This window comes from Rattus norvegicus, chromosome 8 (genome assembly GCF_036323735.1).
Source record: "Rattus norvegicus strain BN/NHsdMcwi chromosome 8, GRCr8, whole genome shotgun sequence".
Taxonomy (NCBI): domain Eukaryota; kingdom Metazoa; phylum Chordata; class Mammalia; order Rodentia; family Muridae; genus Rattus; species Rattus norvegicus.
Genome location: NC_086026.1, coordinates 92901500 through 92929355, shown reverse-complemented (window position 1 = coordinate 92929355; position 27856 = coordinate 92901500). Strand labels below are relative to the sequence as shown.

The following is a 27856-nucleotide window of genomic DNA, read 5'->3' as shown; positions in this document are numbered from 1 at the left end:
GCCTGTATTCACTGTTCACTGGCCAGATGAGTGGGGCGGTTTACTTTGCTCCTCCTTGGTATGATATCATGGTCACTTCCTGGGACTCAGTTTCCCCATGCATAAAGCCATGTGTTCTACCTCATTGGGAGTTCATTCGGATGGTGAGAACACGTATTGTGGTACTGGCACGAGCAGAACATTCATCCCTGAGGTCTAGAGGGTACTCGGTGTGGTGCCGGCATGGGTAAAAGAGTCACACATGGGAATCATGAAAATGGTGAGATCTCTAATTATTAAGAGACTCATAATGAAACAACGGGCTTGTCATTGACCTCGGGCTTCCGGTTTTTGGCAGCTGCAGTAGATAGGGAGCAAGCAGTTCTCACGGTAGACAACTGATGAGCTGCAGGTAGGGGTGGATGTGCCGCAGCCAAGTCGCAAACGTGTTGTTCCAACAACATAGACTTTAATCGCAGACACTCTCCTCTGGCTGATCTTTCCCACAGGAGAAAATTTCAGAATATCTCTATATGATATTAAAATCCCCTTAGTGAATCAGGTTAAATAACCCTCTCCCCTCTACATTTCTCCCCTAAAATGCTGTGTTTGTTGACACAAAAGTTAAATATATTCCACTTTCCTGTAGGGTGCAATTTGGCAATGGTGTCTGAAATAAATGCCATTGACAGCGTCTGCTTTCACAGTACCTAGTTTGTTGAAATACGATGTCGCTCTCCTGAGTAATTTAAAAACCAGTGTTGAAGATAAACGAAATCAAAATGTCGAATCCTTTTTTTTCCCACTAGCAACTTATTTATTGCACATTTCACTGTCTTGGAGAGTTCAGTCAAATCCCACTGTGGTGGCTGGGGATGGTATTTCCTGAGTCCTGTTCTCTTACATCTCATGGGTGTGCTCAAGAGCGTCCTTGTGGGTGTGCCCAAGGGAAACGCACACTCGGCCACACATACAGCAAGTGGCACATGCATTCAGAAGGAGGGAAGTAGAGAAGATGGCTTCCATCTTTAAAGTGGGATTGATATTATTAATTAACATGGGCATGTATGTTATTGTTCAGATTTAAGTAACCAACATTATGAATTCCTGGCTGTACCAGGTTTGCGCTGTGTATTTTATGCTCTTTGGGTTCTTCAGTTAAGTGAAGCTGTGTTATTAGAAATGAGTGCATAGAGGACATGCTATACTGCAGTTTCATGAAGAACATGTGTTTACTGTGACTGCGACATTCTGGGGACGTCACATTGCTTTATTCCTCCTAGCCACCCAATCAGGTCCACTCTTTATTTTGCACACTAAAGCACAAGACGTCAACACTTTCCCCAGGCCCTTGTGAGCTTCAACTTCACTTCTAGAGGCTCCAAAGCCTGTGATTTCAGCCATGGAAAGAGAATATTGGGATTCAGTGACCCAAGGGTCACCCCTCTGGGTCACACAGCTAGAAAGTTAGATGACCAGCATTCTAACCCACAATTTTTTTCCTTTTAACCACTATCCCATCAAATTTCTCATATCCGTTGGTTTTTAATAAGTTCAGCTTTTACCATTTAAACTAAGGTGACTGAAGAAGAAAATAAATGATATAAATATGTTATTGCTCATTGGTTTGAAATATAAGCTTTATTGAAATACAGACTGTTACCATCATTTTTCGGTACCCACATGTGCACACACACACACACAGATACACACACACAGATACACACGCTCTCTCTCTCTCTCTCTCTCTCTCTCTCTCTCTCTCTCACACACACACACACACACACACACACACACACACACACCTTCCCCACCAGAATATTGATTTCTTTAAGTCTCTTTATATTTTCTCATTCCACAATAAAACATTCAAATTTGCATGTTCAAGATGTAGTATTTGTTCCTTAACTTGTTGTATGTAATAGAGGTGTTCCTCTAGGGCTAGAAACATGAAAACACTTGCTCATTAGACCTTCCAGTCAGAGATTATAGCGTCAATATTAAACCGCCATTACTTAGGTGTTAGGTTTAGAAAACGGAAAGCTATTTTTGTTTGAAGAATGCATCAAATAAGAATGAAATAGGTTAATCTCTGAAAATCTGTTCGACATAGAACTAGATGGATCTTTATTCTGGTTTTCTGGATCACCATTGCATTAATAACAAACATAAATTTAAAAATAGGCAAAAGTAATATTGTTTTCAAATCATGTTATCATTTGGCCCTCCCTACAAAGAAATACACACTTTATACTGAAATGTGTTTTGTTTTCTATATCTTTTTTTTGTCTTTTGTCTTTTCTTTTGAGGTATAAGTTGTACTTTTTATTAAAAAAACACACTTTATTTTGTTTACTATTATTGTTATAGGTACGTGCCACAACACTGTGTGGATTTCAGAGAACACGTTTGTGGAGTTGGTTCTCTCTCTTTACCTTTACCTGGGCTCAGAGGCCAGTTAAACACTTTTACCCACTGAGCCATCTTGCAGGCCCCAGACCCTTCTGCTGCTGCTGCTGCTGCTGCTGCTGCTGCTGCTGCTGCTGCTGCTGCTCCTCCTCCTCCTCTTCCTCCTCCTCCTCCTCCTCCTCCTCCTCCTCTTCCCCCCTCCTCTTCTTCCTCCTCCTCTTTTGAATCATTCTTTTCAGGCACAGTATTTAAATTCTATAGTAGTCATGAATCCTAGATGTCATTTCTCACTTACACGGGAGATAAATGTACTAAGGACTTGAAGTGATCGAATGTTTGACAGAGACCTGACTGGCCATGGTAGCATCCACCTGTGGTGCCAGTGCCCTGGAGGCAGATCCTGGAGGGTATCAAACTCAAGAACTATTGGGCTTCATTAAAACCATTTCTCACAAAACAACAACAAAACTCCCAACAAAGCAGGTCCTCTTTCTCCAGTTCTGTGTGTACTCAAAATGTAGAGTTGTAAAAGTTGTTTTAATCTGGTTTTGTCTTATTAGCTCCCAATGACCTGTTTAATCTGATAATGCACCTTTAGCAGTCATGTGTAGATGTCATCATCACTAGCTGGTTGGCTTTTAAAAATTGGTAGAATATCCTAATTACTTATTCCTTTCTAGAAGTTGATTCATATTTGGGCAAAGGAGAAAATAGAGTTGACCATCTGATAACAACAATGAGAACCCTGGTGTAGGAATTCAAAGGTTGCCATTCTTTCTGGACAAGGCTGTCTGGCATCTTTGAATTTCTTAGTCAGCTTTCAAGTGAGAACACAGAGGCTGCCCATGTTTGGTTGACTTTATTGAGAGGATCTAGAACAAGAGAGCTGAAGCACGCTAAAACGGTAAAGCCCTGTAGCTGATAGAACAGTTCTGGGCACGTGGCTCTGTCGATAGATTGCTTGCCCAGCTGAATGAAGCCTTGTGTTCAGTCCCCGCCGTGCATAAACAAGACATAGTGGCACATGTGTGTCTGTAATCCTGGCACTCAGGAAATGGTAGCAGAAGGGTTAAAAGTTCAATGTCATCCTCAGCCACATAAGACTTCAAAGCCAACTTGGGATATAGGAGGACTTGCCTCAAAAATGCAAACACGGTGTGATTATTTACTGCTTTTTCTTTAGCCATCCCTATGAGGTTTTTAAAAAGAAAAACCTATTACCTGTGTATATGATCATTAAATCTGAGCATCTGGAAAGTGGAACCAGGAGAATCTGTAGTTCAAGGCCAGCCTGGGAGTCTCAAACCAAAACAAAATTATATATTCCTCAACATAGATGCTTAACGGGGAACTGTTGCTTATTATTTTAAGTAACTTGTGCACGGAGGACAGATTGAATAGTCCATGATATATCGTGTGTTCCTTGGTTAGACCACATTTGAATTGTTTTCCAAACTGAGAGTTCCTTCCTATCTGCATCCCAGATCAGCAGCCATTTTTAAAATGAAGATGGCTAACAGGAGCTGCCTCGACGATCAGGGCTGAGTCAGTCGCCTTCATCTTAACCTCAGCCTTTTCATTGCCAGCAAGATCCCCAGCAGAAGTCATCTTGAACAAGATGCTACTTACTCTCTCCAGCCTCAGATGTTCCTATAACATCTGGCTGTAGCACTGTTTTCCCAGCCTCGTTAGATGCACTGAGAACTAAGCCATTGCTTTGGAGTTTACTATTACTGTTACCACTGTTTTCTATTTACACTACTATATCCACTCTTAACCTTTCCCACAATCCTAGTACCCCTGTCTTAGTCAGGGTTTCTATTCCTGCACAAACATCAGGACCAAGAAGCAAGTTGGGGAGGAAAGGGTTTATTCAACTTACACTTCCACTGTGCTGTTCATCACCAAAGGAGGTCAGGACTAGAACTCAAGCAGGTCAGGAAGCAGGAGCTGATGCAGAGACCATGGAGGGATGTTACTTACTGGCTTGCTTCCCCTGGCTTGCTCAGCTTGCTCTCTTATAGAACCCAAGACCACCAGGACCACAATGGGCTGGGTCCTCTCCCCTTGATCACTAATTGAGAAAAATGCCTTTCAGCTGGGTCTCATGGAGGCATTTCCTCAACCGAGGCTCCTTCCTCTGCGATAACTCCAACTTGTGTCAAGTTGACACACAAGACCAGCCAGTACACCCTGTAATGTGTAGGACTTTTCTGCTATGCCATTGGCAAGTGAGCAGCGAATCAGGTGGAATATGCGTGTCTCTCTTTGTTGTACTAGTGAAGAAATGCCTACCGGGACAGCACGATGTGAGCTAGACTAGAATACAGGTCTCTGATTTACTAGGAGCGCTCTCCATCCTCCTATACACACAGAACCAGATCACATCAGAAAAGCTAACCTTGTCCAAAATACCACAGATGAAAACGGCGTGTAAACAGATGAAAACTGTTTCCTGTTGGATTATATATATTTAAAAAACTAATGAAAATGCACTGTGCACACATGAACGGTTTTTGGTTCATTTTTTATTGTTGTCTATGTTTGGTTTCTTATAAAATGTTTTTCCTTCAAATACAGCCTAGAAGACAGGTATTTATTTGAATTTGTCTAGGCTTCTGAACAGATAAACAGAATCCTTTCTCAATTTTTTTTTCTTAACAAAACATTTGGGGTCAACAGGCTAGCCTGCTGTGACCTTGATCGCTATGGGTAGTTGAAGTTGATAAGCCAAGCACAGGAGGTAACAGAGAGTTTGATGTGGATTTGATTGTTAATAATGTGAATGTGATAACAGTTGCTTTTATTCACCTGATGTAGTTGTCATCTCTGAGACTTAATAGCCTCAGTCTGCTACCCTAGGCCTAATCCTGGGAGCTTCTAGCCTCCGTGTAATCTAATCTAGGCCTAGAATGTTTTCAGCCTCTGAGACTTCCTGCTGCATAAGCTCACTGTTTCTAGTTCTTTCTGAACTCTTGCAGGCTCATTCGACTCAGCTATTCTGGGCCAAAGTCCTCTCCATGCTGACTGATTCATTCTCTTCACTTCTCCTGAATTGCTCTGCTTGGCCTCATAGTAACCCTGGCAACACATTCTAATCTTCTGGGTCTTTCTCAAGCTCTGGCTCATTCTGTCTTCACTTGTGTCTAGCTAGTTCTCTCTCTGAACCTCGTCTGTGTACAGTTATCCCAGTAAAACCGTCTCCTTTCTTCCCTCCCTCTGCACTGCTTCCTCTTATGTTGCCTCTCCTTCCTCTCGTGAGTTGGGAAGATCCTGTTCTGTCAAATCTTTCTTTGTCTGCCACTCAGTTAGACATCACTTTCAAACACGGGTGCTTCTTCCTACAAACGTACTTTACCTTCGTCGTTTGGCAATAAAGATGTGTACTAAGGACATGTCTGTATTCTAGCAAGAGAGATTAAAGGTGTGTGCTAAGGGCTGAGCCATACCACAGCTAGGAACAGTTGGGGCTTTTTTTTTCAGTAAATGACACAATCTCGGGGTTCACCGTGTGATCAAATAGCCTGCAAGAGTGATCCCTCAGTTCCGAGTTGGGTCCAGAGCTGTAGGAAGACAGCTCTGTTTTAAACTCCCTGTCCTGCAAGCACCAGAGTTCCAATCCCCAGGACCTAGGTAAACCCGAGCATAGCATTCTGTGTCTGCAGTCCTTGTGTTCCTGCAGGGAGGTGAAGAAGAAACAGGAGAATCCCTAGAAACTGGGCATAGGCAGCAACAAAGAGGCCTGGCTCAAACCAGAAGAAAGGCAAGGACCAGCCCCTGAGGTTGTCCCTTTGACTTCCATCAGTGACACACACACATACACACACACACACACACACACACACACACACAGAGAGAGAGAGAGAGAGAGAGAGAGAGAGAGAGAGAGAGAGAGAGAGAGAGAGAATACAGTACAGCTTGGAGGAGTCTCAGACTTGGAGCTACAGTACGAACAAATCAACCACAATAACATTTAACATAAAGCCTTGTGACTTTGAAGAAAATATCAGTGTGTTTTATATTATAGAAAACTTCCCAGTTTCAGGGGTTCCCTGCTGTTGAAGAAATTTTCTACCAGTTTTATGGGTAGTACCATCATTTGTGGGGGAAAAATGATCTTGTGTCAATCAACTAGTGTACTGTAAATATTTGCTCAGGAGGACAGGGTATGAGATGAGCACATTTCAATGTTTCTCTTCATGGATGAGTTATTTGAATTTCAAGGCTCCAGAATGGTTTTCATGTGCAACCAAGCTATTATTCTGATTCCCCAACCCCAGCTTTGGATTTAAAACAAAAAGGCAGATTAATCTTTAACAAAAATTAGAATAATGAAATATTTTTAAAAGTTAGTGACTAGCAAATCGGAGACGAGTCACCCAATAAACTCTGTAGGTGAAGTGGCCAGTGGCCTCTCATTGGCAGGAGATGTTTAAAACAGATCAGACCAGAGTTGGGCAAATGATCCAGTGTGGGCAGCGCCTGCTGCTCCAGCAGGAGAACCAGCATTCTGATACTTACCGCGGTCCTATGAAAAGCCAGTGTGGAAGCGTGGACTCGTAGTCCCGATGCTGGGAGATACAGGGGTAGCATGGAGACCTGTCTAGCCATTTGTTGAACTCCAGGTTACGTGAGAAAACTGGTCTCTAAAAATGAGATGGGAACAATTCAGAACGACCCCGAGTCAGTCTCCAGCCTCATGGGTGCCTGTATGCACACACACACATGCACACACACACGTTCGCAAGTGTGGAGTCCCCACAGGTCTAGCCATCCCTGGTGAGGTTTCTGAGCTCTCCTCTTCTGAAGGCTCATGATCCGGCACCAGGAAGCACAGACCTTATTGTCTGTGGCTTCTTGCCACGCCTTCCAGAGCATTCTTTGAATCACAGATCTTCAATCTGATGCCATCTACAGCCGTTCCCAAACAAATGGTGAAGTGGGAAAGGATTTCCTTGTCTCCTCAGCCCTGCTGACTTTGGTGGGGAAAATGGCTCACTAACAGAGTGGTGGCCACCATTTATTCTCAGTGGCTCAGCGCTCCCTGTTAGATGGGTGCTCTGTGGATTAGAGACCTCCTTAGAGGTAACTGCCCCCCTGAGTTTGTGGTGCGTGCTGCCTGTATGAGTTATGCTTCCGCAGTGCATTCATACCTACACTCCTGGTATTAACCTGTCATCTATTGTAACATTTCCAAAGTGGGTATTCTTTGCCCAAGTACCTTGTGGTTGCTTAGGTGTTAGACTTTCTCTAATGACACGATGTCTGTTTTCTGTTTATCATGTAACTTTCATTTGTTTCTTTCTCTTCTGCCTTACAGTCCAGCTTGGCCTCATTCACCTTCCTGATTTGAATGGTGATAGATTGAAATTTTAAAATAATAATCATTACATCTTACTGTAAGAGAGTCAGAAAAAATTTGGTGCCTGTTGTCTTCCAAATCAAAGCCAGGCCCCTGGCTGATTTAATTCTAAGCCGTTCTCCCATCCATCCCCATCTCCTGAGATTGTAACAGCCCAGAGACACCCACTCCAGTTGTTCTCTGCCCCACGCCCTTTGTTGTGTGGTAGGCAAAGGAGTTTAATGAGCATGTAAAAGGGAAAAGGACTCAGATTTTCAGTTTTGGTCCAAACTGAAAGGATCTCATTATTGGAAAAATGTTAAGTGTCTTTAGAATAATCTGGGTTTGAGTATAATTTTTATGAATTCTAAATACACATCAGATACTTGCAATGAAAACTTAGTGTTCGGTAGAACTGGTCTGTTTAGTGTGAAATATACAACAAACTAAAGATTTAATTAAAGAAAGTACAATGCCACATTAATAAGTTGTATGTTGACTACATAGTAAAATGGCACAGTTTTATACATTGACTAGAACATCATACATAGTTCCACCTGTTTCTTTTTACTATGTTAATATGGCTCCCAGAAAATCTAAAATTACATGCGCTCTATGTAACATGATATAAGTTGGCAGTGGTCCCAGATTTCTGTTGAGACTTTTAAAACAAAACAGATAACGAGTAGTATTATCTGTGTGTGACAATTACATTTAGCAGGGCACTTCTTCTCATCTCTTTTCTTACCTGCTTGCCTTCCACATAGATTCATTTTTCCTGGTTCTCTGTTTGACCCTTCCATGACCGAGCCATGCTGAAAGAAAAGCTTTGTTGGTGGTGAACTCTGAGTTTGTAATCTGAACCTGCTTGGAATGTCAACAAGGTGTGGAATTCCAGGTTGACAGTTTGCCTAGATCTTTGGACAATATCGACTGATACTTATAATTACTACTGAGGAGTAATTCTTTGCAGGTAACCTGCTAGCCTGCCCTGTAACTCCGATAACTTAAGTTTGTCTCCTGTTTTCCTTGTTGTCCTGTACTTTTGGTATAGTAGGCCTTGTGTTCAGCCATTATGTCTTTTCTCTTGTACTGGAACCACTTTTTCTGCTCCTGAGCTGCCTCTTAGGTTTGAAAGTTCTCAGGTACCCACCTGTCTCTCCCCTTCCTCTTCCCTCTCTCCCCTCCCTCTTCCCCCTCTCCCCTCCCCCTCCCCCTCCCCCTTCCCCCTCTCCTTTTCTTTCTTGTTGTCCATCTCTTTATTGTTCTGGAGTAATCGCTCAAAGGCAGTCTTTTCTCTTGTTGACCCCTTACTGAGTTTATTCATGGTTCAACTTTTTTTCCTCTCGTTTATTTATTTCAGAATCTATAAGCCACTTTCCTTTCTCAAAATTTGTAATTTAAAAACTTAAGAGTTACTTTTTTCTCCTTGCATGTTCGGTTCAGCACTCCTTATACTTCTGCAAATCAAAGACAGTTTAGTATAGAATAGCTGCACATACAGTATCTATCCCTACATACATGACTTAAGTAGGAAGAGTAACTCAGTTATTGTCACCATCATCGTCATCTTCAGAATTCAGCATTGCCAGCGGATTTGTTTTCCCCACTCTCACCCAGTGTGTTAAGTAGCCTCTCCGTGGGTTTTCCTTGCTGTTCTTACAGGTTAGGCACTTTGACATAATTTGAAACTTTGGTTAGAGTCGCTTGATACCGTCCTTTGACTTCAGCACTGTTGTGAGAGTTATTGATGACACACATAGTTAGTGTTCACTGCTGCAGACTGTTTAATGGGTACTGTTGTGTGTTTCAGTGTCCTCCTGATGTGGGTTAGCTCCAGTGTTTACTTAGCTGCAGCGGCGTGTGTTTATTAGTTTATGCCTTCATTGCTGGTGCTGAAAATCAAACCTGTCCAGGGCCCAGCATTGTTTGTAGACACACACACACACACACACACACACACACACACACACACACACTTTTTTAATGCTTTTAGTGGTTTTTTTTCTTTTTTGGAAGGGGTGTTATGCAAGTCTACGTAAGTATTAACTACATCTAAATTGTTTGCTTTATTATTTTTGAGCCTTTCAGTCTGACTGAGCAACCAAGCACCTCTCCCCTATCCCTACTCCTTCTTGAGAAATAATAAATGTTCCTGGAAACAGAGCCCAGGGCTAGCCTGGGGCAAAGGCGTAGAGATGCTATCTTTGCATAAGCAGTCTCTAAAACAAATAAAAAACTAATACCCTTTGCAGAGAAGAAGGAACAAACATGTTTATGCTGGCCTAAGCACTGAATGTTGGGAAGAAAGGTGTTTCAGCCCTGATATGTGACCGTATAGCACACCATTGCTGTCCTGACAAATTGTAACCCTGGGCTCTTAACAGTAGCAAAAGGGCACAGTGATTTATCTGGGCATAGCACACCAGCGATGGAGGAAGCCTGTTTTCAGTTAAGACGTGAGCCTTCCCACTGTAAGACACATCACCTCCTATGCTGTTTGCTTTTTAGATCCCTTAGAACCTCTTAGGGCATGAAACGCCTGGGATTAAGACAGCTGAGTCATGCTGGTGCCCATCAGATTCCTGCTCAGCTGTTCCTATAGAGGGTGATGCTGTTCAGCTCCAGCCATACAGCAAAGGGCCTTCTGCCTGTCTGTGTCCTGATCCAGTCGTTGGGAAGTCACTGATTCGCCCCTGCCTCTGATTTAATACAAGAGAAACTCACTGATGCCTTGACCTGTCAAACCCTCTGTGTGCCCACCTCCTGACCATCCTGCAAATCAACCTTCCTTGCTAGTACTAGGGCAGCTGGGAGCTGAAGGAGCCTCATGGATATGCATACGACCTTTGTTTGCCCATGATTCTCATACTCTTGGGTGTTCTTAGTTCTCACCAGATTAATATAAGCCTGGTGTACACCAGGCAGTTTGGCAAGAACCTGCTTTGGAATTCCTTGTAGCCCAGGAAACACTCCTCACCCCACAACTCAGCTTGCTAGAAAGCTTATCCTATCTCCTTTCTTTATCCTTATTGCACAGATCCCTTAGTGCAGTCTGTTTCAGTTCCTTCACGGCGTACCCTCCTCCTTCTTATCCACCCTCACAGCCAAGTTACAGTGGTGAAGTGTACTATATGACATCCAATAATGATGGCCTTCCCAAAACAGCACACCTCGTCGCTGTGAGCAAAGCGTGATAACTGGTTGCAGAGAATCTGGATATAAAGAAATGTGTGCAACTTTAAGGCTCCGTTGAATGCAATTTCACATCTTGTAATTCAAAAGATTCTTTAAGACCGACCGTACCTTCTATTGTGTAACACAGTAGTCGAGTTGATGAGTCATTTCTCTAACCTCTGGCTTAGCTGTAATAAGCATGACCTTTTAGGTTACATGTCATCAGTAAATCATTCATGAGTATGAAGGTTGAGCCCACAGAACTCAACCCAGAAGGACTGAGTTACTGGACACAGCTCTTGGAGCCAAGATTCAAGGCATAGTTTTGAGCCACCGCCTTATTCAGGCAGCTGAAGCACACTGAACCCCAGAGAAAACATCACGTGCCCCTAACTGGAAAATGTCTAAGTTTGACAAAATAACCCCCTGTGCAGAGACTGCCAAAGCAACCAGCCTTGTCTGGAACTGGAGTTTGTCACATCCGTAGCCATACAGTTTACTCATGGGAAAGCATTAACATTTTCATTCTTCATGCCTGTTTAGTGCGTTGTCTTTTGTTGCATCTGATGTAAGCATCATTAGATCTGTGTTTAAAGATTGATGTCTTAATGATATTACCTGCTACTAGAACATTGAGTGTAATGTTAGCATTCCATTTATATAACAATACTATATACAGTCCTGAGGTTTCCATTGCTGTGATTAACATTATGACCAAGGTAACCTGGGGGAGGCACGGGTTTATTTCACCTTACAACTCTCAGATCATCTCACTGCTGAAAGAAATTAGGGCCAGCGTGGGAACCTAGAGGCAAAAGTGGAAGGCAGAAGCCATGGAGGATGCTGCTTACTGGTTTCTTCCTCTGGGCTTTTTCAGTGGGCTCTCTTATACAACTCAGAATAACTTGCCCCAGGTTGGCACTACCACAGTAGGGTGGGCACACATCCAGCATTAATCACATTGGTGTGAAAATACTCCACAGACTAGTGCATAGACAATCTCATGGGGGCATTTTCTCAATGGAGGTACCCTCTTTTCAAATGACACTTACCTATGGCATGTTAAAAAACTAACCAGCCTGTGTTTATATTTAATATACATTTCTATAATAGCAGCGTAATGCTTTCTTAGCTGTTTATCAGTTACAAGTAGAGAACATCTGTCATTGATAGTGGCCTGACAGCAAATGCGGATGGACAGAGGCATTGAGTTTGTAACGTAGGAAAGAGGAAAACCAAGCACCCCTGTAGAAACACTGTCGTTCTGTGCTCAGACCTGCTGAGGTGTTGCTCTCTAGAACTCAGCTAACTGATACAACACGAGGCCTATGAAGCTGCAGGGTAGAGAGCAGAAGAGAGAGGGTTCTGTGTCTCTTCGGGACAGGGGAGGTTCTACTTGGAAGAGAAAACAATTAGTCAACTGTGGGAAATAGACTACGGCCTTGTAGATAGATCAGGGGACAGAGTGACCTTTGTGACCTTTGCCTTTTGTTTCTCCCCAAGACAACTATGCATTTCCACATTTTACTTACTATTTTATAATCTAAGATTTAAGGAAATTATTATTTTACATAGACCTCCATTCTTTATTCTTTTATTGTATGCCTATTTTTATCTCACCCTATTAATAACTAAATGGTTTGTTTTTGAGATATATTTTATTATTTATTTATATGCCTTGAGTGTGTATTTATGCGCTGTGTGCATGTACGTGCCTGTCGGGGGCAGAAGAGAGCATTGGATGCCCTGAAACTGGAGTTGCAGGCGGTTCCAGACCAGCCAGCATGAGTGCTGGGAACTTAGCTCCTTTAGAAGAGCAGCCCGAGCTGTTAACCACTGAGTCGTCTCCCTAGCCCCGGTTACATAATTTAAATAGCTCATTCTTATTTATCAAACATGCATATTATTTCCAACTATGCCGTATTAAATATAATAGAAGTACAGTATTTTTTTTACAAAGAAATATTGGGTCATTACCACCTTGTTAGATCTCTGAGTTTGTTCTTTGAGAAGCTTATGGTAATTTACAGTAGCAACCCCCAGTAAGCAGTGAGTTCTATGGTCTTGTTAGCTTTGTTCTCATTTGATCAGATGAGGCAGGAATATAGCTGTTTTATTGTGCCAAATGAGGTGGTAAATGTCAGTTCAATACTTTCGTGTTTTTCCTCTTAATTTTTATATTATTTTATATTATTTTTGTATTGTGTGTGTGCATGCGTATACATGTGTGTGCCACGGTGCCTGTGTGGAGGTGAGAAAATGACTTCCAGGACTTGGTTCTCTTCACTATAGGTCCAAGGACTAACACAGCTGTCACATTTATATGACAAGTGTTCCTCACCCACTGAGCTGTCTCACCCACCCTATTCGTGTGTTTTCTTTCTTTCTTTCTTTCTTTTTCTTTTTTTTTTTTTTTTTTTTTTTTTGGAGCTGGGGATCGAACCCAGGACCTTGCGCTTGTTAGTCAAGCGCTCTACCACTGAGCTAAATTCCCAACCCTATTCGTGTGTTTTCTAGTGCCGCTCCAGTCACTGTGGTGCCATGTTTGCGCCATAGCTTTTATCTTCTGGTTTTACATAGCTGTACAGAATATTAAATTTGTTCAATTTTCTAGTTAGCCATTTGTCTTTAAGATTTATGTCATTTTCCTTGATGTCTCCCTGTGCGTATGTCTATGTGTGAGTTTGTGGACGTGGATGTAATTGCCCAGGGAGGTCAGGAAAGAGTTCCAGGTCCCCTGGAACTGGAATTAAAGGCAGTTATGAGCCACTGATGTGGGTGCCCAGGTTTGACCTGTCACAGGCATGTGCAGTGCTGCCTCAAGAGATGGATCACTATGTGAGACAAACTAGCTGGGCACCTGACTGCCATGCCGAGGCTAGGGGTGTAGTGAAGATGCTAGAATTGATAGAGGAGAAATAAAGGATAAATTTATCAGAACATAACCAGGAATGGTCTAGAGATCAAAGCACAGCAAGAATGGGATGAAAATATGCTTCTGTGACTGACTGGGGCTTTGTTGAGCATCGTGCATCTAATTATTGTTGTTGTTGTTATTATTATTATTTTCTTTGATAATTTTATACATACGTATTGTATTACATAGCTGTTATCTCTTCCTCTCCCCTTCCTGTGTCCTCCCCTTTTCTTCTCAAATTTATGGCTTCATTATTATATATTCACAGGTATTATAAACGCACCCTACTAAGTCTATTTAGTGTTGCTCATATGTGTAATGTGGTCAGCTGTTTGATAACCTACCAAAGGTCCAACTCTAGAGAAGAATGAATCTCCATCTTTTGGCAGCCATTGATTGCCTCTAGTTTCTCCCCTAGCGGGGTGCAGGGCCTTGTGTGCTCTTTCAGTCCATGTTGCTGTGTTGACTGGTGTTGTCATCCTCTCAGGCAGCTGCGTTGTTAATACTTCAGGTTCAGCATCCTTGTCATGCGTAGAGAAACATCTTGGTCTTCGGGCTTTTATGATCTTTGTGTCTTCTCGTCCACAGTCTTGCTGAGGCTTAGAGATAGTGGTTGTAGATGTATCGGTTCAATTGAACGCCCCACAGTCAGTATTCTGTGCATTCTGACCAGTTGTGGCTTTGTTTGCTGGTCTCCATCCGCCTCAGAGAACGGCTGCTTGGGTGAGGACTGAAGGAAACGCATTTAGAGTACAGTTGGGATTGACACTGACTTGTGGAAGGAGTGGTAGCTTCTCCTATATGACCCACACCCGTACTAACTGTTGTTTTCCAGGACCGGCATGATTTCCCCCCTGTTAAACTGAGCCTATTAAATCTAATTAGGCAGCCATTGGTTGCTACCAAGATACGTATGAATGCCGATATTATATCCTTATGACACCTTGTCATGTGGGCCATCGTTGTGGTTCCTAGCTGTCATAGCTGGGTTGGACTATAATGTTCTCCCTTGACAGTTTGGTTAGTACCATCAGGAACTGTAAGAGCTATCCCTCAGGGATGAGGATTCCTTCTGTCCTGTGCCTGAAATATGTGCTATATTCAGCTATAAGATCTTACCTTCAAGTTCTAGAATGCAAACAAGGGTATTGGCAGTAGACTTTATGGGGGGAGTGTTACTTGGACTCTGTTGACTAATAACTCAAAGGAAGGGATCTTATGCCTGGAACGGGGACCTTCATTTGACAGTGTATGACTCTATGTGGGGTGCCACTTGTGTGTGTGTGGGGGGGGTGTACATACACTTATTAACCTCTGCATAAAATAATATTTCCCTGTAGCTAGTAAAAACATCCTTCCTGTTGTGTATCCCTCCTCCCTCTTTCCCTCTGTATTACCCTCTGTCCCTCCCCAGGTAGTTTCTGTCCCCCATTCTTCCCATCTTCCCCTTCATGGCATCTGCATCCTACTATCCTCCTTTCTAAAGGAGCAAAGTGAGCAAAGTGACTGGAACAAGGAGGTCGGCAAGAGGTAGATTCCAGGTAGTCTGAACCACAGCCTAAAGAGTCCTAGATTCATTAAGGACAATGGAAAGTGCTTAGGTGCACATGCATTACAAAGCAGGGCGCACAGCAGCTCTCTCCCCATTCCTGTTTGAAAACTAAGAGAGGAGGTGGAGCGCTGGCTCAACAGTTCCACACACCTGGTATGCCTCCAGAGTCCAGTTCCCACCATTCAGCACCTATGGGTGGCTTCCCAACCTCCTCTGACTCTGCCTTCAGTGGCTTCCTTGTGTACCAGCATACATGTTCACATACCCACAGACAGTTTTAAAAAGTAGGACCGTTAAACAGCTACTGTGTGTGTGTGTGTGTGTGTGTGCGTGCGCGCGTGTGTGTAAAATGTACACCTTGGGACTGGGGAGATAGGTGAGTGGATAGCGAATATGGTGCTTGCAGACTTGGGTTTGATCGTCAGCACCTACATGAAAGCCAGGCACTGCTGCGCGTGTCTGTAATCCCACTCAGGCAGAGATCTACAATCCCAGAAGCTTGTTGGATACCCAGCCTTGACAAACGAACTTGCTCTGAGTTCACTGAGTGACCCTGTCTCAAAAATATCGTGGAAAACGATAGAAGAAGACACCCACTGTTGAACTCTGGCTTTCATTCATGCACACAAAGAGCGAGTACACATGCAAACACACATGCTCGCCCACTGCACACACTCTTGAAATATGTACTTCATAAACTTACTTTCCCTGAAAACTATGTTGTTCTATCTGTTCCTAGGATCCGTATTATCCATGTATATTTTATGTGATTTCACATATAAATACCGTTCACTGAAATCTCTTCTTTCTAGTCTCCTGAGAATGCCGAGGGCAAAGATGGAGCCAAGCTAACGAAGCAGGAGGTAAGCAGGCCCTCGACGTCCCTGCGTAAGTCTTAGCATTGAAATGTTTCGTGTCTTCGCCACGTGAAGGAATGCCATTGCAAGCGAGTCCACTGCGGTTGAGAGCCAGAGGTCAGAGTCTGCACGCAATTCCACCGGGCTCAGGCATGTTTCATTGAATACTCTGAAAAGGCATTTTCCGATATTGCTTGTGTTTCTTCCTGTTGGTCTTGCTGTCTGTCAAAGTGGGTATTGAGCATTCCTTCTGGGCGGAGAGCAAGATAATAGGTAAATTCATGAAGGAGAACAGAGCCCACTTCTTATAACAAGAAAATGAAACGTTGTTGATTTCGTCCATTTTCAATGAATGAATTATGAATTCTTTTTTTTTATTCTGAATGTTTACCTAAGAGGATTCATCTCTAAAGACAAAACTATGAAATGATTCACCATACATCCAAATATTAACGCTTTTTTAAATTAGGGAAATCCTTAAGTTACTCAGATAAATAATTAGTCCATGAATTAAAGATGCTTTGTGTTAAAATACAGAAACCCAGGAAAGGGTTAAGAACTTGTAAGACTTGCTTATGTCTGATCCTAGATGGAGATACCAAAGGAAATGTCTTAAAAACTCAGAAGTGAGATGTGTCTGTGTGTGATGACAGCTATTCCCTTTTGCATAGAGCTTTCCAGTGTGTGGAAAACTTCAGCTCTTACACTTGGACGGATAAACTAAGAGGGGTCACAAGAGAGCAAAACCAATATCCAGTTACAGATCCTTTGATGGGTGATTCATATTATGGTTAATAATTCAGAGGAATTCATCTTGATACCAAGACTCCTACATAAGCTTTTTACTCGGAAGCTCATTCTGCTACAGAGAAAATCTTTAAGAGAAGCTATAATGTAAAAACAAAACTGCCTGCTCTTATCAGCCATGTACCAACCAGGAACTGCTAGAGATAATCATGAAATCAGAAGTCTACAGTCAAGCCACCACATATGCTAGGACCAACCAAACCTTGATGAACACACAGAAAATGGCAAGACATATTTTTTAGAACAATTGGTGAAGTGTAACCTCAATATGCTTGGGTTTAGGTAACACAGACCACACGCGCGCACACACACACACACACATACACACACACACATACACACACACACACATGGACACACACACACACATGCACACACACATGCACACATGGACACACAGTGCATTTGGGTTTCTCTCTGCAGGTTGACATTTAACTTGATCAATCAGAAAGCCTTAAAACCATTGCTCAGAGGAAACATTTGCCTGCAGAAAGCCTTACCAGTCCTTACCAGTCCTTACCAGTCCTTCTTTCTGGCTGGGGTATACATAAAAGATAAGCATGAGTTTTGTGTATATGTTAATTACCCCAAGGATTCTCATGCTTGATGCTTTTCTGGCTTTTTATTTACCATTTTATATAATATACTTTTTATATTATTCCTAACAATAATAGTTTGTAGACAATGCCTTTTTTTAAAAAAAAAACCTGTTATGCAAGCCAAGGCCAGATTAAAACTCATCCTGTGCCTTAGGACATCAACAGTCATTTGAAAGTAAAAGGTCAGTGGTTGGCTTGACTGTTGACAAACACTCAGAACTGCTGGAGTACCCTGGTCCCCACCCCTCCCCCAGCGAACTGAAATTCAGCTCAAACTGAATTCTCCAGTGTGTTGTTTCGTATGTCAACCAGGATGAACAGATACCAGTTACAAAGGAAGCTCTTCTTCTGAAGATTTCTCACGATGGCTGTGGTATTTAGAGGGCATTGTACAGAGACCTGACCTTCAGGAGACTTGGACAATAAATGACCTAAGCAGTGTAACATGATCATGCCGCTCTGCCGCTTACACAGTCTTTTTTCCATGCTTGAGTGTAGTCTGTTCCATAGCCAACCGTAAGAACCTCCCCACCCCCGCCTTCTCTCCTTGTGGTGGTGGAGATGGGACCCAGCACCTTGTATACCCTCAGCTTCACCACTGTCCTATACCCCTGCCCAAGAAGCATTCCTTACTAGAATGTGTGCACACCTATAAATGTTCCCGGTACTATCCAGGCCCTGTGCATCCCACAGTGAAAATCCAGCAAAATGTTGCCTTCCTAAAGCTAGTATGGAAAGGAGAGCAAAGCAAAATGATAGGACATTTGCTGTTGAAGAGAAGGGGTGGGGGGGGATAGAGACTGCAAGAGCCATGCTGGGTTTGATAGCGACAATGGATACAGTGTTCCTTAGTTTATCTCAAGGAGAAGCGTTCTTAGAGAAATGATACAATTTTCTCCAAATGTCGCAACTTGTAATCAGCAGAACGGAGGAAAACACCTGAGGCCCCCATGCCCAGTCCTTGTTCACCACCCACCTTCTATGCTGGCTTCAGTCCAGTGACCCAGTTCCTAGCTCTTCATCTCCATTGCCCCAGCCAGAGCTGTCCTTCTGTCTTTCTGTCTCCCAGTTTTGAAAAGGAAAAGCCGTTCGTGCCGAATTTCTCGTTTGTTTTGTTTTTGAGAATCAAAAGCAGCTTGACTTTTAAGCTTCGCTTTAAAAGAGCTCGCTGGTGAGGTTCAGAGGCAAAGGGGCATCTTGTGAAAATGAGTTTGAAGCAACAATCTGCAAAGTCCAGTGATTCTGCTTGGATCTCATTCTCCCTTTGAGCTTTGAGCAGATAGATGTGTGTGCTGCGTCTGCAGCCAGGATGTTGAAATAGACCCCGGGTCTTTCAGATGCGGGCCATTGGTCGATCAATAATGCTTACTGAATACTTCCAGTGTCTCCTGTATGTATAAACCACAGTGACCCAGCACCCTAAACCCGTTATTCCCTGTCCGAGAGCCATCATTTCTACAACTTTTTCCTGATTTCTCACTTAGTCAACAAATTAAGAGAAATTCAGTAACAATCCCGCCCCTTATTTCTACCAAGTAAAGACTGAGCCTTAAATGAATATTTCAAATGCTTTAAATGTTTTAAAGGGGAATAAATAGCAGTCTAGTCTGTTTCATACCCCATAAATGTAGTCCAATCATTTATAGCTGTTAAGGCTGTGGAAGCTGATGGAACTTTCCAGGAAGGTATCCACACTTGCATGCATAAGCGCGCTGCTGACTTAGTGAAAGTTAGTCTCAGCCTTCTGCAGGGAAAAAAGAAAATCCGCTGTAGTCATTACTGGAAAGGACGTTTTCACAAAGCCTTTTCTTTATGACACAGAAGAGCTGGCGAAGTTTAGGTAGGAAGTCATAAGATGATTTGAAGGTAAAACAGTTACTTTTTGGAGTCTGGCAGAGTGGGATAGCCTATAAGACTGTTGTCCAGTCAATTTCCCAAGCATTCCTTTTGGAGGCCCAGCCTGTAGAGCAGCGCTGTAATGAGTCCATCCCTCTGGAAAGCCTGTTCTGCATGTTCAAATGTTGGCATGGAGAGGCAAGGGTTTGCAGCTGCGAAATCCTTCACACGGCTTTTTTATAACTTCTTACGAAGATTTTGCCAACAGCAGCTGGTTGGCAAATGGACAGTTATGCATAATGGTTAGAGCGTCTGGCCCCTTTCTGTAAATGATAATCTGTGGCTTTCTGGCACTCGCTTCTAATGTTTGCTTCAACACTTACTAAGGGTCCATGCTAGACACTGGCACAACTGAATTAGGAAAAGTTGGTGCTGTGGGGTAGGAAACTGCAATGACTGCCGAAGGGAAGCCAACAGAATGCTTGTGGGTTGACAGGCAAGCAGGACAGGGTTTGGGTAAGGTTTCTTTGCTTCCCTCTAGCAAGGAGGCTGACACTCTTCCCTGCAGACATGGTTGCTTTCCCTGCTGTACTTGATTTGAGACCACACAGAAGCTTCAGACCTGAGCGCTGTGGTAACCAAGGGATCACCTTCTATCCTTCCACATTCAGAAACCATGTTGAGGAAGCAAAGGACAAATGTGTTTTGCAAAGCTTAAGTGGGAATGCTGTCTTTTCTTAGCACTACCCAATGTGGTTCACCATCCTGAGGCAAGCGTCACAGGAATTGGGTCCTGTCTCTTAGGAACTTGTGGGTGTGATGTCTCAGATGCACCCGTGAGACTCCTAGCAGGCATCTTGGTGTTCCCTGTGGAGAATCCCTCATGCATCCTTCTTTTCTAACCACAATTGTGTCTCAATCTGTGTACTGACCGTTATGTCCTATTCTGGGTGGTGGCTGTGTCCCAGGCAACAACTTAACCTGTGCGACTTCCTATGCTTTACACATTCTGTTAGCCAGACTTAAGTCCCACTTTGATTGCTCATAGAGACCCCAGGGTTAAAATGATTCATGCATGCTCTGGCCCTTCATTTCCTTCTTTGGCTTAAAGAATGACGGGTTTAGCTTCTCTTGGGACTTTGACCAAGAACATTTCTTGCTACAGCGATGTCAAGAACTATTTCTTCCAGCGTGATCTGTCCCACTAACCCAGTATGACCATATTACAGATTCAAGAATTTCTCCAATTCTTCTCAATCATGACACGAGGTCCCACTGACCATTTTTACTGACCCAGTTAAGAAAAATTATTTCAAGCATTTAAATTATCATAATGAGCCAGAGTCTTCATAAACCAATGTGAGTCAGGGAAAAGCTCGAGTTCATTTATTCAGCAAATGTTCTGGGATGTGTGAGGTAGTATCTGCTGTTCCACTGGAGATGGGAAAGTGAGTAGAAGGACCAGGAAATATGAAGTAAAGCCTGCCGAGAAAGCCAGTTTTAGCTTTAGGAGGTTAAATCCCTTCACCCAAGACAAGTAGGTTCTCCAGAGTAGTTGAGTGTCATCTTCATCGTGGATGCTTGTGTTGTTTTGTATTTTCTTTAGAATGATATTGACTATTAACTGATACAATTCTCAAAAGGTTTTTTTGAGGAAAAAACCCACTAAATTCAATATCTAATCAATTTTCTAAATGTTTGAATTGAAGAGATTAGTGAAGCCTGTTTTAAGTAGATAATTGTGTTGGTTTTGTCCTGGGTTTGAAAAGAACAAAAACAATACAAAACGAACAAGCAGCCTCTCTTACCTGTGTGGGATTTACAGTCATTGTTTCCCAGCATGGCGGAGATGGAATGTAATGTGTTGGTTCTGTGGTGATGACTTAAGTCTCTTACTAGCTAATGGATTTTGGTTCCATTTAAACCATTTTTTAAAGGTAATCTCATGTTCTCACTTCAGTTTCTCACAAAAGAAGCGACTGTGGTTTAGGGTAGAGCCCGGTTCCACTTCTCCCAGCACTCTGACTGGGAGGAGCCACTCAATGAACGCTAAGCCTGTATCTTGTAGCAATGCTTTCTCTGGAGTGCCCGGCGGACTTGGCATGTTTCCTGGTGCTAGCCTGTAGAGGATGATGGGTGTCATGCATTTCATTCTTTCAACAAAGTAGAATATATCAAGAATGAATTTTTAAAATTAGCCTGGATATTTATAAATACAAAAAAATTTTTCCCATTCTTTTGTAGCCCACGAGACGGTCGGCCAGATTGTCAGCGGTAAGTCCTCAGAACCCCTTCTTTAAGATTCTTAGAAATGTGTCTCCCTTGTCTAAAGCAAAAGGACGATTACCTGGCATTTTCTTTAAGTTTCTTTTCCTTTTGGAAAGTACTTGGGGGTCGGAATTTCCAGCAAATCTGACCCCTGTTGCCAAGCCATTCACTTGATTATCTGTGTCAGTGAGAAACAGTGAGCGGCCAGGGCCATTATCGAGTATCTGAAGCCCATGCAGATTGGAACTGCTAAGTCCCTGAGACAGGCAAGTACATGAAGGGAATCCTGGTTTCCAAATGCTACACCTGTGAATGTTGAAATGGATCCAGAGTGTAGATTGTCTGCCCACAACCCATGCTAGTGTATGTTTTAATCCTGGATCAGAATGTCCCTAAAGTAACGTAATCCATTCCCATTAGCTGTATTCCAGTCCTGCGACATCTCAAAAGAGTGGCACTCTTACTTTGTCTCATGCCTTCGTCTTCTTCAGGTGGTCATGCCCAGGAGAGGATGGGGATTAGATAGAGCTAGGATGGAGAGGTGAGACTGAGCCTGTGCTCCAAGCAAGCCTGTATGTGCTTCTCTCTGGCTTTTGTGCTCCTCAAGTCCTCCTCCTCCTGTAACAAACAGCCAGCCCTATTCTGCATTTTGCCCACCCCCACCCCTCCCAGCTACCTTCTAAAAAAAGAACTGGGGAAAGTTTCACTGACAGTGAAGCATCCCCACACTGAGTGCCACAGGTGCTGCTGGACGTATGTGCGAGTGGCTGTTCACACCACTTATGAATTGAAGGGTTTCATTCACGTGAGTCTGTAAAGCAGCCGTATCAATCACCAGGAAGACTAAAGGGATGTCACAAATAGCAAGCCAGTAAGGGAATAACCCTTGAAAGTCAAAGGAGAACCAAAATTTAAAAGAGGGCTTTCACGAGCTCCAGGAACCAGCAACATTAGAGGCCCCTTTCACTGAGATGGCCCATGGTGCCAGCACAGCCTCATCTGAAGCCAGAGGTGTTCCAGTCTCTAATCCTCCTCTGAGAACTGGGGAGATGGCTCACTGGCAAAGGTGTTTGTCACACATGCAAGCATGAGAGCTGTGTTTGGATTCCCAGCACTCACAAAAAGAGCCGGGTGCGTCCCGGCACTGGAAAGTAGAGGCAGGCGGAATCCTGAAGCCAGCTGTCCAACCAGTCCAGCCACCTGCGGAGAGTGGTTGAGGAACACGCCTGACATTGTGCTTCAGTTCTCTCTCTCTCTCTCTCTCTCTCTCTCTCTCTCTCTCTCTCTCACACACACACACACACACACACACACACACACACACACACAGTCTTAGTTTCTTAGTACTATTTTGATAACACTGAAAACTGAACCAGAATAAAAGGTCTATCTCACAGAAAATGGTATAAGTGGAAAAATTTTCCTAAAAAATCACAAACAAATACTGATCTGTCAAAACTTACAATAATGAATTTTAAAGTTCAGAAGATTTAGGAGCCAGGAAAGGGTCTGTATTTGGAAAGCAGAGGAAGATTTAGAGGGGTAAAAAGACTAATAAAAATCTTCTTAATTTTCAAGCTCAACTTTTTTTTTTTATTATCTCCTTTGAAAGGGCTTTCTTTTTCTTTTCCTTTTTAAAGGAATGTTGTTGTTACATTTATTTACTTGTGTGCGAGGAGGTCAGAGGCTAACTTGCGGGAGGCAGTTTTCTCTTTTCATCATGAGTGCACCAGGGATAAAACTCAGGTTATCCGGCTTAGCAGTAAACACCTTTATCTCACTCACCCTCCTGTTTGTGTCTCACTCTGTAGCCCAGGCTGGCCTCAAACTGGTAGCCATTTCCTGCTTCAGTGTCCTGAGTGCTGGGGTTACCAGAGTGAGTTGCCATGCCTGGCTTTATTTCTAACAGCTGGTCCTTTGGAAACGAACTGTATAATTTTATACCTACAGGCTATATTGAATATGATCTCCACAGTTTTCACAGATACTGGGAAGGTGGGGTGCACAGTTTTCTTCACAGGGGATACCCTGAACAGTGTTTCCTATTTCTAAAACCTTCCTTTAGTTCTCAGAAAGATATACACGTTTTAAACCTTTATTAGAGAAATATTTGACCCAAAACACCCACAGAGAAATAATAGCCAGACAGGTTGCTGCATTTATATTCTTAGTAAAACTCCAGAGGTAAATGAACCCTGTGTCTTGTGTTAGATTCTTACCTTACGCTCACTTTGAAGGAATGAAACAAGAAGAGGCTACAGGACTGAAATCTGTGTCAGGGGGAGGGATTTGGAAAAGGCTTTGAAGAACTCAGGCCTCATCTGTGATCGACGGATGGGGGAACTCGGCTTGCGATTCGCCACTGTAGTTTCTAGCCTGTCAGTGAGGCCTCTGAGAGCGAGCTCATCAAGCCGTTTAGCGAGGGCCGGAGTTTCTCCCTTTGCTGTGGGGTTGTGTAAAAAGGAACTAGAGAAACTTAAACCTGCCCTGGAGGGCTCTACTGGACCAGAGCCTAATGAGTCAGCTTTTCCTTCCCATCTGCAAACCTGGGACGAAAATAGTACCTGAGACTGAAAGAACCAGCCCCAAATGAACAGAGCCACCGTCAGAACCCATAGCCGTTTCAGCCCGTTTGTCTTCTTCTCCGTGCTAATGGCATCCACTTCAGTATTTGTATAATTTAAATTATTCCTGCAGAAACCTGTTCCACCAAAACCGGAGCCTAAACCAAGAAAAACATCTGCTAAGGTAAGAGACACCCTCCCTTTCCCTCCCTTGGCTTTCTAAACAATTAATAAATTATAATCCCATGCCTAAAAATCACCTGAGGAGAGATCTCATTTAATGAGTCAGGCTAAAAGGTGCAGACTAGAAAGTTGTCCCCACCATTATGGGCTTTCCTTAAAGCCGTGAGGTGCCATGTTTTACATGTTAGTGGGAATGTGTTTTCCATTTGGTCACTGAGGTGCAGGGAGCCCAGCAAGTTGCTCTGAACAACCTGTGTGAACAGCCTGGCAGCTCCCTCAGAACGAACAGTAAATCACTAGGTCGTCTGGTGCTGTTGGAGCTGGCCTTGGACCCCATGGCTGCCACCAGCACCAGATGTCAGGGGTTCAGGGTTGGGGCTCACAGCCTCAGATAACTACTAGTAGTAGATGGCCATTCCCATGACTAGCAATAAAAATAGCATCATTTACTCTAGCAAGTAGTGAACGCTAACCCAACATTGGGAGACATGTTCTGGACGCTTTACTTAGCCACCCCCAGCTCAGTCTACTCTATTAAAATAGATTAGGAACGGCCAGTCTAACAAATGAGGAAAACTGAAGTCCATTACTGCCCATGAATTTAGCCACAGTGACTGTCCTGTACTGTACCCCTCAAAGCACCCAAACTCTCTGAAATTGTGTATGGTAGTGAATATATTTTTCCAAGGCAGGGCTCACCACTGTGGTGCAGGCATAAAATTAGCAACATTTCTTCATCTGAGCCTTTATTTTAAATACCTTTCTAGCTGTGTAAGATGTAAGACTCCACATGACTGGTCACACTGGGCAGCAACAGGAAAAGCCACGGCCCCTGGTGGGTGGGTTTTTCCCCAGGCTTCCCCCCTTTACCAGGCCCTATGGCTGGTAAAACCACTCATAGTAGAAACGTCCCTGGAGCTATCGACACCTGTGCCAGTCACCATTTCCCACAGAATACAAGTGCCGGTGGGATTATCAGGTAGCCCAGGTGAAAAGGCAAAGTTGGGCCCTCACTCCCCGCCAAGGCCACGATGGTAGCCGCCATTTTGTCTGGCTGGGTTCCGGCAGGGGCTCCATGGTAGCCGCCATTTTGTCTGGCTGGATTCCGGCAGGGGCTCCTTCGTGTTCCATAACGTAACGCTGCGCCTAACTCGTGTTTCTGTGGCCCTGTGCTTCGATCCACTAGAAAGAACCCGGAACAAAGATTAACAGAGCTGCTAAGGGGAAGAAGGAAGAAAAGCAGGAAGCTGGAAAGGAAGGTACTGCACCATCTGCAAATGGTGACACTAAAGCTGAAGAGGTACTTTCCACAAACGCCTCCCACTGACCGAATGAGTGTCTTAAACGAAATTGCTCAGTCCTTCAGCTCTGGATAGCACGCTCATAACGTCTCTCTTTATTGCCTGTAATGTTACTGCAGATCCACGTCTCTCGTTCAACTGTTAATGTCTCAGCCTGCAGAAGTCCCCCACCCAGCACACTGTCAGTAAAGGGGCAGATTGAAACAGTGAGAGTTAAGGGTACAGTAGACATTCTGCATGTTTGCAGTGACTAGAATGAGAGAGTAGCGTGCTGTTTCTTATCATGCACACTGGAGCCTGCAGGTAAGGCTTCTGTGGTTGTTTAAATAGCAGAAAGCAATAAACGCTGCAAAGTGTCGCCATAATGCATTCCTGCCTTGTCTGTCCGCCCAGAGTTGACGTGTGTTTCCAAGTAGACCGAAGCAAAAACAAGAGGCCAAACGCTCAAGTGTGTTTCTTGGTGGGTGAAAGTGCCTTTGCTTATAATTGTTTTACTGGTAACTAGATGTCCTTTCTTTCTCTCTCTAATTCACAGGCACAGAGAACTGATAACGAGGGAGAATGAATTGTCATGGAAAACTAGGGTCGATTTCACGTACCTCTGGGGACAACTTTTAAAAGCTATTTTTACCAAGTATTTTGTAAATGCTAATTTTTTAGGACTCTTACTAGTCGGCATAAAATCTATATGAAGATGGACATTTTATCCTCCTATGGTGATGTTTTCTGGAAACTTCCATCATCCTCAAGTCAAGTAAATACCAATTTAATATCGGAGCTGCGTGTAAAATGGATTCAGCATTCCATGCCCTTGCTTTAAAAATTTAGTCCTGTGCATACCGTGGTGTTTTTACTGTGCATATTTGACTTTTTCATGCAATTTTTCTAGAGCAATAATCAGTGGTGCTTTTGTGCCTAGGTTTTATGTGATTTTAATGAAATGTGGATAGTTGTGGCCACCTGCTGACTATTTGTGGTTTAAAATAAAAAGGTTTTCCTGTCTGCAAAATACCCACCTGTGTGTGTGTCTTCACTAAATTTAAGATGTGACTCACTTGACTGATGCAGACGACGTAAGGAATAGCTACAGCTGGTACCACGACGTTATCTCTAACGTCAGGCAGCACTGGCTTGCAGTTTTCTGGAATTTTAATACTATTATTTTCATAAAGCATGTATGACTGCTAGGGTAGGGGAATTACATCCACCACTTAATATAATGCCAACATCACTAAAGTTCCTAAAAACAAGATAGTGTTCTGCTAAACCATAACTAAAAAAAATAAATAAATAAAAGTAAGGTGGAGAGCACAGCACATGGAAGGACCAGGTGGATCTCTGGGAGTTCGAGGTCAGCCTGCTCTACACAGTCAGTCCCGGGCCAGTCAGGGCTGAATAGTGAGACTGGGTGTGTGTGTGTGTGTGTGTGTGTGTGTGTGTGTGTGTGTGTGTGATCCTTTTAGAATAGCTGGGTGTGTGTGTGTGTGTGTGTGTGTGTGTGTGTGTGTGATCCTTTTAGAATAGCACCAAGTCAGATTTGTTTAAAAGCGCTTCCCTGTCTATGAGGACCTCAGGGCAGTGATGGCTCTCGGTCCCATGCAGCCACGCTGGCTGCAGCGTGTGTCAGCCTGAGAGGGGGACTGGGAGTGTGGGACATAAAGAAGGGGAGGATCCAGACTTGACTTAACGATTTTTAAACAACGTCTGTCTGTGCAAAGGCCTGAGGTGTCAGGAACGAAGGACTTACTCTAAATGAAGCTTATTGCTGTTAATGGACCCCAAATGTGAGCCCTACCCCCAGAAATGCTCAGGATTCTGCTTGGACGGAAACATCTTGAAGATGGAAAATAGGTGGTTGCATTGCTCAGAGAGCTGTGTAAAGAGGCTCTTGGTCCTCAAGACTGAACCTGTCCACAGAACAGGGCCCCTCCTCCAGCGTGCATTTTGGGCTAAGCACTTAAACTTCTGTCATTGTCCTAAATCTGTCATTAACTCCAACCACATTCTGTTAAGGATAATCTCGTTTCTGGTATTCCTTGACTTCTTATAAACGGTGCCTTAATTCC

At 43.4% G+C, this 27856-nt stretch overlaps 1 protein-coding gene across 12 annotated transcripts in view; it reads left to right on the top strand.

Annotated features, from left to right (window-relative positions):
• Positions 1 to 26801, top strand: part of Hmgn3 (high mobility group nucleosomal binding domain 3) — a 37426-nt gene extending 10625 nt beyond the window's left edge. Inside the window, exons 2-8 of one of the 12 annotated variants that reach the window (XM_039080656.2) lie at positions 16188 to 16238; positions 21719 to 21748; positions 22234 to 22283; positions 24440 to 24490; positions 25676 to 25789; positions 25910 to 25996; positions 26326 to 26369. In XM_039080656.2, the coding sequence (XP_038936584.1) occupies positions 16188 to 16238; positions 21719 to 21748; positions 22234 to 22283; positions 24440 to 24490; positions 25676 to 25789; positions 25910 to 25979 (366 nt within the window). In that variant the 3' untranslated portion in view covers positions 25980 to 25996; positions 26326 to 26369. Of the gene's footprint in view, positions 1 to 16187; positions 16239 to 21718; positions 21749 to 21929; positions 22009 to 22233; positions 22284 to 24439; positions 24491 to 25675 lie in introns of those variants that run through there. The other 11 variants (XM_017595404.3, XM_063264731.1, XM_017595405.3 and 8 more) reach the window with 11 other exon arrangements.
• The last annotated feature ends 1055 nt before the right edge of the window (positions 26802 to 27856 follow it).